The sequence below is a fragment of the Simochromis diagramma genome, unplaced genomic scaffold, assembly GCF_900408965.1.
Source record: "Simochromis diagramma unplaced genomic scaffold, fSimDia1.1 OVJJ01000802.1, whole genome shotgun sequence".
NCBI lineage: Eukaryota > Metazoa > Chordata > Actinopteri > Cichliformes > Cichlidae > Simochromis > Simochromis diagramma.
This window is the reverse complement of record NW_024387492.1, coordinates 13,094,563-13,112,345: the sequence shown is the minus strand read 5'-3', so window position 1 is coordinate 13,112,345 and position 17,783 is coordinate 13,094,563. Positions and strand designations below refer to the sequence as shown.

The following is a 17,783-nucleotide window of genomic DNA, read 5'->3' as shown; positions in this document are numbered from 1 at the left end:
AGTTTGCACAGACAAATTAAAAGCTATGAAGGTGCACAGATGCATTGTCACTAAAATATGATTATGATGAGAAGCAATTCTGTTAGATGAACTTGCTCAACTACAGACGTTCTGTAATATGCCATTAGTAGCACAAATGAATACTTTGTTCTGCATTAACCACAGTCAGTACCATTTTCACAGTCACTAAGAATCACTCAGCATTTACGAGCCTTTGGAAACGGCAAGATGTCAGCTAGAAAGACCAAGTTTACTCAGCCACACTGGGTTGTGAATTGAGCACCCCATCCACAGAGTATTGCATTTATGAACAGTTACTACACCCTTTGGAAAGTTTTAGCAATGCTGTACAAGTAATTTAAGCCTGTGCTTCATGTGAAGCTCAGCCCATGACACTACACCATGCAGTTTACTTCACATTTTGATGCCCTTTTGTCTGAACACTGAATTCAGACAAGTGCAATATGCAAATTCAAGCGGCATTGTTTTAATTAAACTGATACGTTTACATTTGAGGCCTCGTTATAGCCAGTTAATGTCAACCAGACCAGTTTAGAACTTGAGGCCTGCATCTACAACACAGTCATGACCCAACTTACAAATTGAAAAGCTTAGACACCATATAGCTTAAGATTTGTTTTTATTGAAATATCAATTTGAAAGCAGGATGGGTCCAGAGGAGAGCTGCCATTGGTGGGTTGACTCTGTACTTCTTTGCTCTGCAAATGGGAAAGAAAAAAGTCACCAACTGCACTTCAAACTTGAAGTTTGTCCCAGTCTTACTTACACCATTAACACTTACCCCTTTTAGCACCTTTGAGTCCTTGAAATTTAGTGCCCTTTGCGCCTGTGGGATGCACACACTGGCCTCTGCAGATGCCATCTGGTGGGCCATTTGTATTACAAATCACTGCATCACAGTGCACATAGATCTGTGGGGAGACTGGAAGGTTAAGCACACATTGATACATTATTGCATTTGACAGCCCTATGACTAGATTGCCTGAATCACCTGATCTCTCAGAACTTCGTTGTTATTGGTGAAGGTGAACATCCTCATAGAGAAGCGTTTGACGTGGGATGGCATGGCAATATTATCCTTAACTGGATGGAAGACTGTCACATGGGTGTCATCGCGATTCTCACAGCTAGTGAGAAAAAAAAAATATATATAATTTAAATGTACCATGAAGACTCATTTTCCAAGTGAATTAACCACCCACTCTAGACTATGGCAAAGTTAGCTGGACTACATAGTTGAAGTAGTGGAGATATTCCACTTTGGCATTTACTTAATGCCATCACCTGTTCACAATGATGTCCCATTGGGGTACAGATGTCCTGTCTTCTTGAAGAGTAGCCCAGCAGTTCTCCACGATGAGCTCCAACTGGGGGTCTGTTGACTGCATCAGCACCACCTCAAAAAACAGGGGGTCTCTCAGGTATTTCTTCAGTGGATAATCTTCAGCTTTGTAAAAGTGCTGATAAGCAGCATCTGGAAGAGAAGCTCAATTAGAACTCTAAGGTGGTGTATACACCTAAAGAGAACAGATGTCAAATTCGCCACCTTTTAGCAAACCGACTGTCAGACTTACCCTGGGCTTGCCTCATTTGCACCATTAGCAGCCCTGTCCCAATTTCTGCTCTAGGATCATAGCTCCTTGGTTTGTGACTGAATGCAACAGTTTGTGTTTTGTTGACCATGTAGTAGCAGTAGATGGTTTGCCTAAACAGGATGGGGAAAAAAACAAAACACCACATTTTAAACTTTGAATCAGCAGTTCATCAGGATAACTCACTGGTCAGGTCTACCTACCTGTACCCAGGTTCAGCAGGTGAGGTTTTTGGTGTCACCTTATGATACAGGCTGATCTCATTTTGATAAAGCATGTAGTTGTCAAAGAACTTAAAACAAAAAAAAAAAAAAAAAACCACACAAGTTGATTAACACATTTCCCAAAAGGCACTTTCAACTGATAAAGGTCTGTAAACTTACTGTTCTACTTGTTCCACATGAATCTGCAGAGAAAGAAAAGTGGGCAAAGCGATCGTTGCTGAAAACTGGTCTACAAGACCGGTCCTTCAATGTTAGCTGACTTGGGACGAGACTGGGCACAGATTCCAGCTTCACAGCCACTGCTGTTATTGTTCCATTAGGATAGCATTCTGAAGAAAGTAGACGTTATTATGATTGTGTTTGTTACTTCAATGAGTAGTTTAAGTGATCAAATCTTACTAGTTGTCATCAAGGGGAAGCTGCAGGTCAGGGAGAGGTCACCAAGCACCCACTGATTGTTTGGTTCCCAGAGCACGACGTCAAGTCTGGCTTGGATGGAAACTGAGGAAACCAGCTACAAGAAAATGTTCAGAGCACATTTAATTCTGATCCTAAGGAGACTGGCATTTACAGGGCTTTTCCTGTCTATGCTTGGAAGGTTTTCAAAGAGTCATATTATATACACACCTCAAAGTTTGAGTCTTGGGCATTGTAGGGCACTCTGAGGATCAAGTGTGTGCGGTTTTCCTGCAGCTTGTAGGCTTTAGCCAGGTCAGGGGTTAGCTGTCGCATTCCAACCGCGGTCTCAAAATTACGGTCTTGACTGCCATATTTCACCCTGATGTAAAAGTGCTTCTGATCACAGGTGCCAGTAAGTGCAGGCAGCACTGCAAGGGAAAGAAAAGTCAACCATCTGGAGTTCAAAGCTCAATGTTCAATTCTAGAAAAGAGTCTCACCAACATCCTGCAGAGACGCCTGCAGTGTCACCTCATGAGCAAAGGAAGTTCCATCAGGCAGGATGATCAGCCCAACGGTCAAAGGGAGAGAGTAGGTTGTAACCAAGGGTTCGGGATTCTTAAGGGGGGAGAAAAAGAAAAAAAGAAAGTCATGTTGGCAGTTTGAATACAATCTTTAGTGCAATTTCCAATAGTTGGCCACATACGGTCTTCAGGACAACATCGGCATCGAAGGACACTTGTAAAGAGAAGCCCTTTGTGCCATTGGTGTAGATGTGCTCCTGGACAATCAGGCCTCTGGCATTGCTCTCCTCCACAGTGAGAACACCAGTAACAAAGGTGATGTTCTTCAGCTCCACATCATGAAAGAAGCCCCCCAACATGACGCTAAACACACCGTCCTCTGGAACCGTATCTGAGGAACAAGCCACACGTTTAGGCTTTTTCTGCAGGCTCGACTTTCAGTTCTTTACCTTTAAGTGGGACTTACAATCTTCCACATGGGGAGGTCTGGGCATCAGAGGCGTTGTAATGGGGAACAAAACCTTGTATTTTATATCATCTTGGGTCCCATCTGCCCTCCAGAGTACCTCGAGCATCGGCTCCACAGTGTAGGTGACATAGTACTGGTATTCTGGGGCATGACTCTGGAATTATTTATAGCATTTTAATAAAACATACATACAAACACACGAGTTGCATGTTGAGGTAGATTTCCAGACCTTGTAGTAACCATCGGGTGAGCCCACTGGGATCTCGGCAACAATGTGAAAGTCTGTGGTGGATAGTGTGTACCCTCTCGCAGTCATCTGAGACCTATCCAGCCTCTGCCCATTGATGCCCATGTGCATCTCTACAATTCTGAATGTGCCGTCCATTAGAGGGGTCATGCGGCGAGGGATGTACCAAGAGATCACACTCTCAGTGAAGAGTACGCCCCCTAGAAGAGAGGAAGCAACTTCTTGACAATTCTACACTTTAATGCTTACTGTGAAGAAGGTTTGATGCTCACCTGTGGGACAAGCTGCTGCCAAGTTCACGATACCCAGACCACTTTCTGCCTTGTTGTAGACGCTCACCTTGAAGACTTCCATGGGGATTCCAGCCACCTTAAGGAAAAATAATAAAAAAATGTGGACTTTACTGTCATTTTTAATTACCAGAAATAATTATCCATTATGAAGTAATCCTTACATCCTCTGAGAAGGTCTCTGGTGTATTGTAAGGGCTTCGCATAATCAGTCTGTTAGAGGTAGTCATTGCACTGTAGCCAGCTTGTTCAGCCTCCCTTGGCACCATTACCACTGGTTCAGGGGTGAAAAATGTCATCTTCCAGATACCATGTGATGCACCAGAGTCCTGCAGCAAAACGGAACATTTTGAGCCTTCATTGAATTGCATTTTGTAATTTTCTTAACTCTATAATCTAGGCACCTCAAGCAGATATGAGTCAACATTTTGATCCTGAGCCGGCCGCTTAGTTTGTGGATTAGCTTTCATCAAGTAGTTTGACACCTAGAAGACAAGACAAAGCTAATTGAAGAGTTTGAAGGGCATAAGTATTAAAGTAAACCTGGCAGTGTTATGTAACCCACTTCCATGTAGTTCCTGTCACAGAGAACCTCTTTAGGGGCCCAGCGAGTGTAGCTGCACGTTTCATTCACTTCATGAGTTACCACATCTGATGGCCTCTGGCTGTACATTTGGAGTTTCAAGCCAATTTTAAATGTTGCATCATCCTATAAGAGAAGAGTGTAAGCAGTTAGTTCCCCCTGAAAGTCTGTTCCTGATACACTATTACCTGTACTCATTTGCAAAATTGCAAAACTTGCAGACCTAAACTCTTAAGGTTTCTATTAAATGGAAGGTTGAAGTAAAATCTAGGTGATATTTAAATTTGTAATGTTTGGAAAGAAAAAAGTTCCACCTCAGCTCAACATACCTTGTTGTCCACAAAGCAGCCCATCAGAGACGTGTAGATTCTTGTGTTACCCCAGGGGTCAGACTCCATGCTGTACCCACACTGAGCAGCCAAGGTGGGTGTCAACAAGACATACTGGGTGCCATCTGGAGATGACATGCAAACATGAGGGATCTCTTCTCAAAGCAATGACACAACCTGTTCCTAATTAGCCCTTTAACTCACTGATGGCTTCCACTACAAGCTGGTTCCCCACTGCTAAAGCCTCGTCCATTGACAGCCTCATTAGATTTCCTAAACAGTCTGCCTTTAAACCACTGCCTGTGAAAGAAGACGATGGTCAGGTAGTGTAGCCTCAATTTGATCTGGAGTAGTTTAACGAGTTAGTCTTACTTGACTGTGAAGCGAGCTTCGTATTTGGCCATGCTTGACCTAAAACAATTACTGCAGCCATCAAGTTCCATAATAAACTTGAAGGGGGAGAAAAAAAAAAAAATGCACATTTTAGAAAAATTAGAGTAACTGTCAGAAAACTAAACAAGACTAAACTTAAACTTACATGTTTTTAAGCCGCCACATGTTGCAGTGTCAATGTAACCATGCAAAAACAAAAATTTACTGAACCCAACCACAACCAGAGCTTGGCATTGAAACCCCAAGCAAGCCCTACCACCAACAAACCAGCTCCGACGCAAAAGAGCTGACTGCTTCACTCAGGCGTCAGCAGCTGTTTTATACAGCAGGTAATCACCTCTGCACAGGTGAAACGCATCAGTGATGCTTCCTGCCTCACTCACTGTGGGGAGGCTCCACTTATGATGCCTTTGCTTCTCGTAGGACATCACAAAATCTGTATTTGTGTGAATAAGCAAGCGCGAGACAGACATGTGTCATTAAATAATTTATTGTCATTGATTTGTGATTCTATTTACATTTGTCTATATTATATTTATATTGTCTTCTGTGTATGTTTGTTGTTTCTATATTTGCTGACTTCCTTCCTTTAAAACCACATCACCTTGTTGTATTAAAACTTAAGCTGTGTCTGAGCTTCAATTTAGGACACAAAGTGTGCTTTATGCAGCTGAGACATTCCTCATTATTATTTTATGTCAGCTTCTGATTAGGGTTCATTTAAAGTCACAAAGCCTCTCCTACAACCTTCAACAGGGGGCTCCAACATTTATCAAGCTTTCACCTGATGGGTCGATAAGTCTGCAGTGTCCAGTCACAGTCTTATATGGCCCTTTATAAAGGGATATAAATTTTTCACTAACTGAGAGGAGCTTGAGTCGGTGTGAAAAAGTAATATTAATGCTCTTCTTAAAAAAAATCCATCATCAGTGACCCCTGATCCAGTGGGACGTCTGCTTCATCAGATCAATTATCCTCTGATTTTCAGCTCTGTCTTCCTTTGTGCAAATGATTTTATATTTAAAAACAAAAAAATGACAAGCGAATAAAAACAGTTGGACAATTATTGATATTAAGTGCACTGGTGTACATTTTGTTATCAGCAGGATTAGAGGTTACACGTGACATGTAGGTTCAGAAGCTGTCAGTATCCCCTGTTTATCTTGTGCTCCTTGTCCAGAAGTGTCTGTTGAAGGCTCACTTTGGCATCTTCAAAATCCGGGTTGAGCTTTAATGCCTGCTGGAAATCGCTCTTGGCATCGTCAAAAAAGCCTGTAAGATAATAAAAATTGTAAATACATATTAAATATAAGGGTATCTTTTATAATAAACTTCTAGGCTGGATTTTAAAGAGTCAGCAGTAAAAGCACAAGCAAAGGGTTGTGGCAACTTGCCACAACCCTTTGCAAGTGCAAATACACAGCTCCATCTAGTGTCATAGAAAAGAAAGCACCAAACAGTTACAGGATAACAGTTGACGATTTCAAAAGCCTTTACTGTTTCTACTGTCTTGCATTTATTCTTATATACAATGTCTTTTGCCTTTGCTGTCTTTGTCCTTTCTTGTAATCATCTTTAGTTTTCAGTGGAGGTGCAGCCATCCACAGATCATCACATCTCTTTTTAAGCCACATTTTGTGACAATATGTTAAAATTTGTGTATACGTGTAAGTGTTCTGGCTGCCAGATTCTGAATGAGTTTATGTTGTCCTACTAATGATTTGGATAATCCTACAAATAGAGCGTTATAGTAGTCTAACCTACTCAATATGAATGCACGGACCCATTTCTAAGAGTCAGTTTGAGATGATATTTTTCTAACTATTGATATATATTTAAACGTAGAAAGCACATTATGCTAATTAACGATCGAAACTGAGATCAAAATGATAACATGGCTCCTGTCTTTTTCAAAGTGTTTCAGAGAAAAGGGTGATAAATAGGTAGGTACAGCTGTGTATCATATGCATAAAAGTGATAGGATATATAATGATCCTTCATGATAGTACCAAGCAGGAGCATGTCAGAATAATGGACCAAGAACGGAGGAACCTCCGAGCTTTTATTTTTGCAGATCTAAATGTACTACCTGAAACACAAAACTCTCTGTGAGTCTTTGATAACAGCTGTTTCTGTGCTATGATTGGATCTAAAAACCTGACTTGTACTTGTATCATAAATACTGTCTAGCCAAAATAGTTTAAAACACCTTTTCAACGCAATTGGAAGGAGTAATGCCATTCTTCTAATAGACATGGTGTCATCTGTGTTTCAGATGATGATTATGAGGAAACACAGGCAAGTCTGCTATAATGGAGATGTTCAACCTATATGTTGACCTCACACATATAAATACACAATGTGTGCTTATATTTCTTTATATGGTATACAATGGGTGAATTACTTCTGTCATTATTCATTTGTGATTCTTATTTACATTTTAGTGGACTGTTTTCAAATAGGACCTACAGAGGTTAATAAAAACGAAGCAGAGAAAAAGACATTTATTTTGAAGGTAATGGGCGGAAGCTGAGGTGGGTTTTTTTGGCTGTTGATGTGAACTGGCTTGCTGCTGCGAGCTGTCTGTCGCTTAATTGTTGCTTCTTCTTACCTAATCTATAATGAATTAGTCCTCTGTTGTAGAAAGGCACTTCAAACTGGCTGTCAGCTTGTGTCGCAGAGGTGTAGTCATCCACCGCTTCACGAAAGTCCACCCGGAGGTACTTTATCTGCCCGCGGTTGTTATAAGCAGTTGCTAAACTGCTTGCTTCACATTCCCTGTTCAAATATAACACAGTTAAAACCCCCTTTTAAAATCATGGCTACAGTTAAATGTGAACATGAGAGAGAGGAAGGGAACTGAAGTTAGCTAGCAGTTAGCGACAACGGGTCACAAAATTTAATGTGTAACAGAATGTGTCGTAACACCACCATGTTATAAACGACAACAGCTAGCCTTTAGCGTCTCCAGAATAAAATGACGATACCTGGACTGTAAGCAGGAAGAAATAAACTTTGTGTACAGCTCTTCTGCCATTTTAAAATTCTCCCTTTTAAACTCAGCGTGGGCGTTTTCGAGTATCTGGGAATTATTCTCCTCCATGTGTGCGAAAGGTTTTCTTGTTTTTCACCTGCGGATGTGACGTTGCGCTACAAACTGTCCAATCATAGCGTGGTTCACATGTCGGCGTAGATCAGTGAGGGTTCATGGTACTAAACACGAATAAAGTTTTAAAACCTTTATTAGTAAGAAAAAATAAAATAAAAATTCGTTTTTATTGTTTTGAATACTGCGAAGCACCATTCTCTATGCTCTTCCTCTTTCCCTCCTGCCTGGCAGCTCCTTATAAAGCCAACATCCTTCATCTAATCTCTATCTTCTATACATGTCCAAACCATCAACTTTGTCTGTCTTGTGCACTAATCATTGCTTTGGACGGTTGATCCAAGGTATAGAAACGCATTTACTTTCGCTGTCTCTACTCTATCATTCACAAACAGGTCTTCTGCTTGACTTTCATTCCTCTTCCCTCTTCTTCCCTACTCTCACTACAGATTTGACATCTACAAACAGCATTGTCCACAGAGACTCCTGCCTGACCTCATCTGTCAGCCTGTCCATCACCACTTTTGGAAGCTTCTCAGAGCATCTCCCTCATGTAATACCACCCCCACCTTGAACCTGTCTGTCCTACTGCACACCCCACCACAGTCTCGCTGTCCTCATACATGTCCTGTACCACTCTGACATATTTATCTGTCACTCCTGAATTCCTCATCTAGTACCGCAGCTCATTTCTTGGCGCCCCATGACATGCTTTCTTTAGAGCCACAAAGCCACAGTGAAGCACCATCTCTGTATGTCTCCATCACATTCTCAAAGCAAACGTTGCATCTGTAGTGCTCTTTCACATTATGAAACCATACTGCTGCTCACTGATTGTCACCTGTCCTCTTAACATACCTTTAATAATACTTTGCCATGTCTTCATGGTATGGCTCATTTATCCCTCTGTAGTTACTACAGCTCTACACATCATCCCTGTTCTTGAAAACTGGTCCCAGTACACCTTCCTCATTCCTCAGGCATCCGATCGCTCCCAATAATTGCATTAAACAACCTGTTAAAAATCCACTGGTGTGCCATCAGGACCACCTGCCTGTCCCCTTTCCATCCTCTTCATAGATGCCCTCACCCCCTCCTTACTAACCTTTCTCCATCTGTTCTCCTCTCTCTCCCATTTTCTTCATTTAGTTGTTGTAGAAATGCACCTTTCCTATATTATTTTCTTTGCTCATAATAACTACTAAACTACAGCTTTCTCTGTTTTTCTTGATTTTTCATGTGTACACACATTTGTGGAAGAGAGATTATCTTCTTATTGTTTTACTGTGCCTCTCAGGGGGCAAACTATCTACCTGCACCGTCGCCTAATAACAACAAGGTCCTGGGTTTGAATCCACCAGCTAGCTGTGTGGAGTTTCCATGTTCTCTGTGTCTCCATGACTTCTCTACAGGAACTCTGGCTTTCTGTAGGTGTGAGTGGTTGTCTGTCTCTATGTATTAGCTCTGCGATAGATTTGAAACCTGTCCTGGATACACCCCGCCTCTTCCGTGATGTCAACTGGGATGTGAACCTAAATTGGATATGTTGCGGAAAATGGATGGATGTTACAGAAGACAAAACACCATGTGAGTGAAAACCAAACTGTGCTTTCTTTTTCTAACAGCAGGTGTCAGACTCGACTTAGATTTGATTTAAAAAGTAAACGATGCAGTTAGTGCAAATAATATCGATTATATCTATAAAAAGCATCTGAGTAGGAAATCCAACAAGAGGCTTCATATCTTTAAAGACGTTTTTTTTATATTTTAAAGAAAAAAAAACTGCTTATTAATCACCCCAAACACCAGTAACAAGACAATGGGAACTCTCACTGCAGTGAACAACAAGAAGGGAATTCTGTAAAGAAGAATGTCCAGGGTGAAGAAGTCAACTGTCCTGCTGAAAACAAATTACACCCTAAGAGCTAAAGGTCATTCAGAGGCTGTGCACTTCCCTTTTACAGCCCATTTATCTCCAGACTGTGTGGACGAGTTGAAACGGATCAAACAGAGACAGTTTTGACCAGAGGAAGGGCATGTAGGCCACTGTCTGTTGACACTACTGAGAAAACGGATATAATATACTAACTTTCACGTCAGTGTGACTGTAAATTATTACATGACAGGAATCCAAGAGGAAAAAGTCGGCTTTGCGATTATGTGTTAAATTGTCACATTTTATTTAAGATTTAACAGTTTTATTTCGACGGCGATATCATGAAGAAAACATAATGTTCAGAAATCTCAGCACCGCCGAGTCTCATCACCCAAAATGTTGCTGTTTGCTGAGAGAATTAACACAAAACATCCAAGATCACTGTGAACTGACAGAACCAGGAAAGACACACCTTCAATAAGAGGGTCCTATTGAAGGTGAACTACAGCACAGAGTCGCTCTGAAGGTAAAACATATGTGCCATTCGTACATATAGCTGTCTACACTTTTATGAGTATTTTACATATTTGGCAGATTTTTAAATTAAGTAGAAATGAATGCAACCGTGGCAACAAACAACATAAAAATAAACCTTTCTGTGCGCGCATCATACAACACAAACATGATATAGAAATGTAGATTTAAAATAAATTGTCTGATGAAAAACGCTGACAATGTGGAGCTCGTGTGAAGTGCAACTGATGTAAAACTCTCAGTCTGCACTGTGATACATTCAGATACATCGATCCCAATTACAGAACAGACTGTTTGTCATGAGATTTGGCTGTTACACAAGTCAAAGTCCATTTTTTATTTTATTGCTCTAATGACAAAACAGTTATTGTCTGGATTAGTGATTACAAGAGGCTGAGGCTGATCCATGAGGCTGATTTGATTTCTGGAGCCTGAGACAGATGGCAAATTTTTTCGGTCATAAAAATTATGGTCATTTTCACTTCTCTTCCTGTTTCCAAGGTTTTATACTAAGCTGTTTAATATTTAGTGTGTAGATATGAGAGTGGCCTCACACTTCCCTTCCCAAAATAAAAACTTAGCAGGGAGTTCACTGCTTTGCACCTCTGACGAGCACATATGGTTACTTTAAACCATCCCCAGCTTAACACTTGTGAGAAACGGTAAACGGTTTATTATATGGAGACACGAGAAAGGCATTTCAATGAGGACATGTGCAGCTGTTAAAGTAACAGAGTAATCAATGAATGTAAGCAGAGGATTCTGCTATTTAAACCTCCTGAAGAGACATCCGTTGTAGTGTCTTTTCCTCTTCTCGGTTGCATGTGAGTCCCATTCATCTTTCCCCCCCCGAAACACTGGTGGGCTCACCTCTCTGTGCCTGTGTGTGTGTGTGTGTGTGTGTGGTAACTATGAACTGAAATAGCAAACAAACCAAAAACAGCTGTCTGCTTAAAGGAGGGAGGGAGAGGATCCAGAGCAGACCTGAGGTAAACGTTGGCATGTTGACTCACACAGACAGCGCAGACAGAGAAGCTCTGTTGTCTGTGCTGCCAAGTCATTCCAGAGGTGACACGGTGACCTCTGTCTGTTGTTTTTCTGGCACCAGCCAAAGCGTAAAAGATAGCAGGGTACAAAACCAGAAAGTTTTCAACTCAGAGCAGTCAGAGAAGTCAACTGTAGACTTTAATCCTGCTTTATGTTGTGTTACTATCAAAGATGTTTCTGAGTGAAAAAAAATAGAGGTTTAAAAACTAATTTCCCCCTGACCCCACACATCTTTACCGTTCTGTGAAGACAAACAGTGTTACAGCGCACTGTAAACAGAAATGTTAGAGCTTTACCTTCATATTTGCCTTTCTAAGTTGACATAGAAATATGTGTATGCCATAAAAATGTACAGTTATGTAAGAGACTCTTTTGTATCTGCAGACATGTTTTCCCAAATGCCTTCAAGTTTTTGAAGATAGATGTTCATTGAGAGGACTTGGAATGAATTTTAGAAGAGTTACCGAGACAGTTTGATACATTTAATTTTAATTTTGATTTTTAATCATTGAGTGCCAGGCTTCATTTACAGTAATCTTTTTGGGTAAGCAGTGAGCAGTGAGGCTTAAACAGACATGTTTAATTAAGATACCTGCTTTCAAAGAAATTCTGGGTTTTTTTGGTAACATTTGTGTTCATTTTCCTACATCTAGCATATTTCCTCCATACAGTAACATCTACAAAAGACTAAAACTAACATTAAAACCAATGAAACTAATCATTTCCAAACAATAAAAGCTTCGCTTAAACAAGGAAAAATACACTGAAAAGTAAATACAATTAAACTAAACTAAAAAAAAATATTACAAAAACTGTAACAATTCTGGAATGCAGAGTTATAATCCTAAATATTTTCACAAAATAAATGCCATCTTTCAGTCAATCAGCTAGAATTTTACTACTTAAAGAATTTACTATAACGCTGTTACATCTTTAGATAGTAATTGTATTTTTTTAAATATGTATTTTATAGAGTGCATCATGTAATATTATTTCAAAAATAATACAACAACAAATGTACAAATATGAGATTAGATTTTAATGGAATTTTTTACTATATATATGGTATGATACATGTTTGTGTCACCACCCGATAAATGGGAAAATATTCATTATTCTGTATTTTTAGTTGAATTCAAGTTGCACATTTATTAAGGCTACGTGTAATTCAGCACGAGGCTAATATATACAATATTCATTTATACAAAATAGAAAAAAAAGATTAAAGAAATGTTAGATTACTATATATTTTAATATGCTCCTGGGGGTTTCGTTTAAGTAACATTTACAGTAGATTTGGGGGAAAAAATCATCAATAAAAAGTTAAAATAAAGTTTATTTGTAGACATTGTTGCTCAGCAGTCAGTAACCTGGGGGGTTGATTTGTGAGTCAGCGCTTCTCTCAGTCTGTGGTTGAAGTTAGAGTGGATCGCAGGAAGTTCCTCCCCATGATGCAGTAGTCTGTGGGAGCAACAAAAGTCATCTGGCTCTGCGGAAAATAAATAATCAGGAGGTCAGATTGCTCCCAGTGGGTGGGAACCTTTTACTACCAATCATGGAGGAAAAAGCCGCTGACTCTTACTTACGTGCAAAGTTTCAGGCACGGCCCACCGTGTTCTCAAGACGCTCTATTCTCCCAGTCACGTCAGCAAGTTTGAGGAGTCAAGGACTTTTTTTTTTTGACAATTATACAATGGAGCAATAACACCAGTAACAATAATAACACGAAGAAACCATCAGCTGTCAGCTGCAGAGACTGTTTATAATAAACTGTCGTCCATCTGAAACAACAGACTGGATATGCTTGGCTGCGAGCTGTTGGATGGCTGCCTGCGTCTGCTTCTGGAAAGCCAGTCTAGCCTCGCATTTGCAGGGATCCTCCACCACCTCGACCTTCACCTCTTTGCCGAGAGAAAGCAAATTTCACATCAGGGTAACAGATCACGCAGAGAGTGAAAAAGCACACAGAGCACCACCCACGCCACTTTCCCCCACTAGACTGCTGATGGAGAACAAAACAAAGCTTAAATGAATGGAAGCTTTTTAAGGCAGAAAAGTACAAATTTCATGTAAACTGTCCAAAAAAACAAAACCATCTGCTACAGATTCAGGATTTTTGCAGTGTTATGAAGCCCTGATCAGAATCCAAGCTGGGTATCTACACGTCTTTAAACTGTTGAGCAGCATTAGTATGACACCAAAGAGCTGCAGGAATCCATACAATATGATCTTACGTTTCAGGGAACATGTTTTCTTGTCCGCATTCAAGATATAACCTTTCCGGCACTTGCAGTAATACGAGGCGTTGCTGTTGACACAAATGTGTTCGCAGTCGTGTCCCATGGAGCAGGGGTCCACACCTAGAATAAGCCAGGATTAAGGGATAGCAGCATGGGTACAGTTTTTTGCGTGTAAGCAAGGTGGGTAGCTTGTGAAACGTAAGACTATGCTAAAAAAAGATAGAAGCTATTTTTTACTTCACATTTTGGAATTTTATGATTTTTTCCTGCATGCATGAGTTAAAAAAGTATGACTGGAAACTTTTCGAAGATATTTGTAGTTGACCACACATGTGGCGGAAACACCTTCACCGCATCTGTGAACTGCTGTGTGTTGGACAACTGAGGTAACATAACAAAGCACATCAGTTTGGACAGTTAACGAACAGACGCACACAAATTCACACATATGGAGAAACAATACAGCAAAACATCCATTTCAAACCTTCAACATCTGTCTTTTAGTACACGAATGTAATTGAAGAGCAGTCACACAAGTTAGCAAACTGTTTTTGATAGTTGATCATTGTGTCTGATAAATTGACTTTGAAAATTCGATGTTTCTTATGTTTCAAAAAGAATAAAATCAGCTTATATGGATGGATTTCACTTATCATGTTATGTTCATCTGAATGCTTTCTAATCAGTTTTCCAAATGTTTCAAAGTTTTGTAGAGAGGTTTTACTCTACGTTTTAATTATTTTCAACACAGACTAAGGAAAAATTCAGAGAACCGGGACGCTTTGATTGCAAAAATAATCAATCTATGATCACCATATAAACGTTTCGCTTTTTAAAGAGAAGCTGACAGTCTTAAGACTTTCCGTGGGTTTAAATTGGCGACTACAAGCACGTTCTAGAGCCGACATCTGCAGTCCATACGGGGGCTGAGACCATCTGTTCTAATATTTTTTTCACATTTTTACCAATAACTGTCAATGACCCACAAAAGCCTCCCCCAGACTTAATGATGGAAAAAGGTCTTGCAGGCCCTCTTTGTCCTACCGCACAGGGTCTCTCTGAACTTGGACGTGAGCTTCTCGATGACGCCGTAGGTCTCCACGTAGAAGACGTGGTCCTCCAGAGGGGTGCTGGCCATCAGCTGAAGGGATCGCATGTCTGCACGGTCCACCCCGACAGCGTAGATCTCAATACCCTTTCCCCGGGCTGCAGCAGACACTTCTTCCACCTGGTCTTGAGGTCTCCCATCTGTCACGATGATGGCCACCTTGGAGATATTCCTAGAACGAGGCCGGGCTCCAGACTGCTCGGTGAAAGCTTCATTCGCTGCAGTTTTGATGGCGAGGCCGGTCATGGTGCCAGTCGCCAAAGGCTCAATGCGGGAGATGGCTTTCTTCAAGTCTAGTTTGCTAAAATAGTCTTTGAGCAGGAACTCTGTCTTGACCGTGCTGGCGTAGTTGACCACAGCCACCCTGGTGGAATCTGAGCCCACTTCAAGGGTGTTGACTATGTTGGCCAGAAAGATTTTAACCTTCTCAAACTCTCCTCGACGCACGCTGCGAGAGCTGTCAATGATGAAGACCAGGTCCAGGGAACGGCTTCTGCACTGAGAGTCTGTCTCTGTGATCAAACCATGGCAGGATTAAATCGATATAATACAAAAAAAAATCCAGTTCGTTATTCAGACAAACATTTGTACTTTCTCTGAGGTCATTATGTAGTTATTCATCCACAAAAGAAGAAAGAATACTTTGGGATGCACTCAATGAAACAATTGAGCATCGCCGCGGTGGTTCCTCTAAAATGATACTGTATGCTATTTTACATACTATGCATCATTTCAGGGATTCAACAGTCCATCAGAGACATGCTTTATCCTTTCATGTCATTTTCCTGAATGAAAAGGATGCCCTATGCTCAACACATGAAAAATGGCATGTCAATGGCAGTTAGAATCCCTGCCAGTCCGGTTTTACACACATACATTAAACTAGATCATTTCTGGAGCGTTTACCTCTTTACATAAACATCACTGATGAAATGGAACTAAAATATCTGACCTGAAAAAAGAGCATTGGTTGGTTTGGAAAGCAAACCTGACTGGTAATATTCTACCTGTCGGCACAGGACTGACGGTGGTGATGAAGCCGCTTTGGGTACTGACCGGTAGCGTCACAGGAGTGGTGGTCTTCCCTGGCGGCACAGCGGTCACCGGTGGCACTGTACTCGCTGGCAGGGTTGGTAGAATTGTCGGTTCTGGTTCAGTTGGAGGGCGTACCACAGGTGAGGGGCAGAGACCTTTCACTTTGTAAGGGAACGGGTCTTTGATCCCATGTTGGGGATGACGAACCAGTGGTGGTGAGAGAGCTTTGTGTATGTGATGCATATGTGGGCCTTTGAATGTGTGGTGAAAAGGTGATATGGGGACTGGGGGTCTGTGGTAAGTCACTGGTGGAGATAGAGGAATGGGGTGATACACTACCGGTGGAAGGATCCTTGGTGGCTGGTAGTGGTAGTGATACCTTTCTCTATACGTGTAGTCACTTCTGTGAACTACGAGGCCACCAGAAAGGAAAAGTGATGAGAACATTAGTAGGTTGGTAGAAGGTAAACAGGAAAGTTGTGTAAGTTGACATTGTGTAGTAAGTAAAATATACTGTGCAATAATCTCTTTTGTTTACTTTGGATCACAGACAAATTATTAGTATGTGCATTCAGCCATCCGGGCTGTTTCAGACAAGCCTCTACTATAGTCTGCACAGAGCTTGTGAAACCCCCAGCCAAGATCTGAGAATTCATGCAGGATGTGTTTGAGAAGAGTGTAAAATGTATTTGTTAGAATGAATTTTTATGAATGAAATATCTGTAATATTAAAAATTAATGATTTTTACTACAAAAAATGTGCATTAATCTTTTGTGGAAAAAAGCAAAATAATACTGCTAGAAAGGAGCGGTGGACAAAGTATGCTCACTCAAGTATCTTGTACTTTGTCAACTCCACTAAACTTGGGAGTCAAATTCTAGTTGCTCTGCTCTCTGATATTTTAAATGTCTTAAATGTTTGTAAGCTGCTGTATTTCTTTTCCTAGCCTACCTATTCCACCACTGCTAGACTTGTGTAAAACCAGAATACTAAAAATTAAACTTACTTGCTGGATTCAGGGTCCTGAGCGGTGGGTGCCCATTATTTCTGGTTTGAGCGTAACTCTGAGCAGCCATTAGCTCGGGATCCCCTCTCATGAGGTGGTATGTGCCCTGTACATCAGACAGCAGGGGTGCAGCACAGTACAGGAGGATCCAGTGAAAAGCCTTCATCCTTTCAGTGTGCAGAGCGCCTTCTGTGGTCTGACCTCTCTGAATACTTTGTGAGGATCAGGGGGTCAAACCGCCACTGAGTAGGAGGAGACCTGAGTGAGACACGTCAAACTGTCTGCCCCAAAAAGGTGGGTCATGAACTTCAGGAGGTGTATAGAAGAGCCAAAAATGTTTCTTTGTTCTTACTTTTTCAATGTTTTGCAACAGTAAATGCAAACAAATATGCAACAAATATCAAATTTGTTTTAGCATAATGAAAAACATTTGGGACAATAAAGTGGTAAATATGTGATTTTGTTGATCTAAACATGCTGAAATACACTCTACCAACAAAGTCCAGAGTTTGAATAACTTACTATAAAACCTGTGGAGCTATAGACAATAACACATTAGCTTAAAAAATTCTCAAGAATTACTGTTTAAGACCACTTTCAAAAATTAAAAGAAAGTCTGGCTACTTGGAAACAAAATAAACAAATAAGGGCTGGGTTGAGGTCGTCCCTAAACACTGTATTACTACCTGCTGACACTAGATGGCGTATGAGTATTATCAATCACCAGCATATGAGTCTATGAGACCATGTGGTTGTTTTTT

At 40.8% G+C, this 17,783-nt stretch overlaps 3 protein-coding genes across 4 annotated transcripts; all 3 read right to left on the bottom strand.

Annotated features, from left to right (window-relative positions):
• Positions 1 to 623: 623 nt before the first annotated feature.
• zpax1 (zona pellucida protein AX 1) lies at positions 624 to 5,339 on the bottom strand. Of its 2 annotated transcripts, none has more exons than XM_040018216.1 (21): positions 5,215 to 5,339; positions 5,049 to 5,125; positions 4,881 to 4,976; positions 4,677 to 4,801; positions 4,330 to 4,473; positions 4,169 to 4,249; positions 3,929 to 4,093; positions 3,747 to 3,843; positions 3,457 to 3,674; positions 3,225 to 3,381; positions 2,941 to 3,149; positions 2,735 to 2,852; positions 2,465 to 2,664; positions 2,237 to 2,351; positions 1,997 to 2,166; positions 1,817 to 1,905; positions 1,596 to 1,726; positions 1,306 to 1,495; positions 1,013 to 1,148; positions 803 to 932; positions 624 to 719 (listed from the first exon to the last, which is right to left on the bottom strand). In XM_040018216.1, exons 1-21 carry the CDS (start codon positions 5,232 to 5,234, stop codon positions 652 to 654), a joined length of 2,736 nt encoding a protein of 911 aa, XP_039874150.1. In that variant the 5' UTR covers positions 5,235 to 5,339; the 3' UTR covers positions 624 to 651. The 2 variants fall into 2 exon arrangements, with proteins under 2 accessions (XP_039874150.1, XP_039874151.1); XM_040018217.1 differs by having other exon boundaries at positions 4,330 to 4,475; positions 4,682 to 4,801.
• A 204-nt stretch (positions 5,340 to 5,543) lies between these two features.
• Positions 5,544 to 8,221, bottom strand: ttc32 (tetratricopeptide repeat domain 32). Its single transcript, XM_040018222.1, has 3 exons — positions 8,057 to 8,221; positions 7,681 to 7,847; positions 5,544 to 6,341 (listed from the first exon to the last, which is right to left on the bottom strand). Exons 1-3 carry the CDS (start codon positions 8,170 to 8,172, stop codon positions 6,214 to 6,216), a joined length of 411 nt encoding a protein of 136 aa, XP_039874156.1. The 5' UTR covers positions 8,173 to 8,221; the 3' UTR covers positions 5,544 to 6,213.
• A 4,435-nt stretch (positions 8,222 to 12,656) lies between these two features.
• Positions 12,657 to 17,777, bottom strand: matn3a (matrilin 3a). Its single transcript, XM_040018223.1, has 5 exons — positions 17,023 to 17,777; positions 14,917 to 15,492; positions 13,867 to 13,992; positions 13,219 to 13,533; positions 12,657 to 13,121 (listed from the first exon to the last, which is right to left on the bottom strand). Exons 1-4 carry the CDS (start codon positions 17,186 to 17,188, stop codon positions 13,376 to 13,378), a joined length of 1,026 nt encoding a protein of 341 aa, XP_039874157.1. The 5' UTR covers positions 17,189 to 17,777; the 3' UTR covers positions 12,657 to 13,121; positions 13,219 to 13,375.
• Positions 17,778 to 17,783: the final 6 nt, after the last annotated feature.

Excerpts from the sequence above, each read along its gene's own strand:
- ttc32 (XM_040018222.1), bottom strand. The coding sequence starts at position 8,172 with ATGGAGGAGAATAATTCCCAGATACTCGAAAACGCCCACGCTGAGTTT. Across the intron at positions 7,848-8,056 it reads TCTTCCTGCTTACAGTCCAG|GGAATGTGAAGCAAGCAGTT; the intron begins GTATCGTCATTT and ends ATATTTGAACAG. Across the intron at positions 6,342-7,680 it reads ACTAATTCATTATAGATTAG|GCTTTTTTGACGATGCCAAG; the intron begins GTAAGAAGAAGC and ends ATTATCTTACAG.
- matn3a (XM_040018223.1), bottom strand. The coding sequence starts at position 17,188 with ATGAAGGCTTTTCACTGGATCCTCCTGTACTGTGCTGCACCCCTGCTG. Across the intron at positions 13,993-14,916 it reads GTTCAGAGAGACCCTGTGCG|GTGTGGACCCCTGCTCCATG; the intron begins GTAGGACAAAGA and ends GGCTTATTCTAG. Across the intron at positions 13,534-13,866 it reads GAAAACATGTTCCCTGAAAC|AGGTGAAGGTCGAGGTGGTG; the intron begins GTAAGATCATAT and ends CTCTCGGCAAAG.
- zpax1 (XM_040018216.1), bottom strand. The coding sequence starts at position 5,234 with ATGTGGCGGCTTAAAAACAT. Across the intron at positions 4,250-4,329 it reads GTGACAGGAACTACATGGAA|GTGTCAAACTACTTGATGAA; the intron begins GTGGGTTACATA and ends CTTGTCTTCTAG. Across the intron at positions 3,150-3,224 it reads ACCTCCCCATGTGGAAGATT|ATACGGTTCCAGAGGACGGT; the intron begins GTAAGTCCCACT and ends CTTGTTCCTCAG.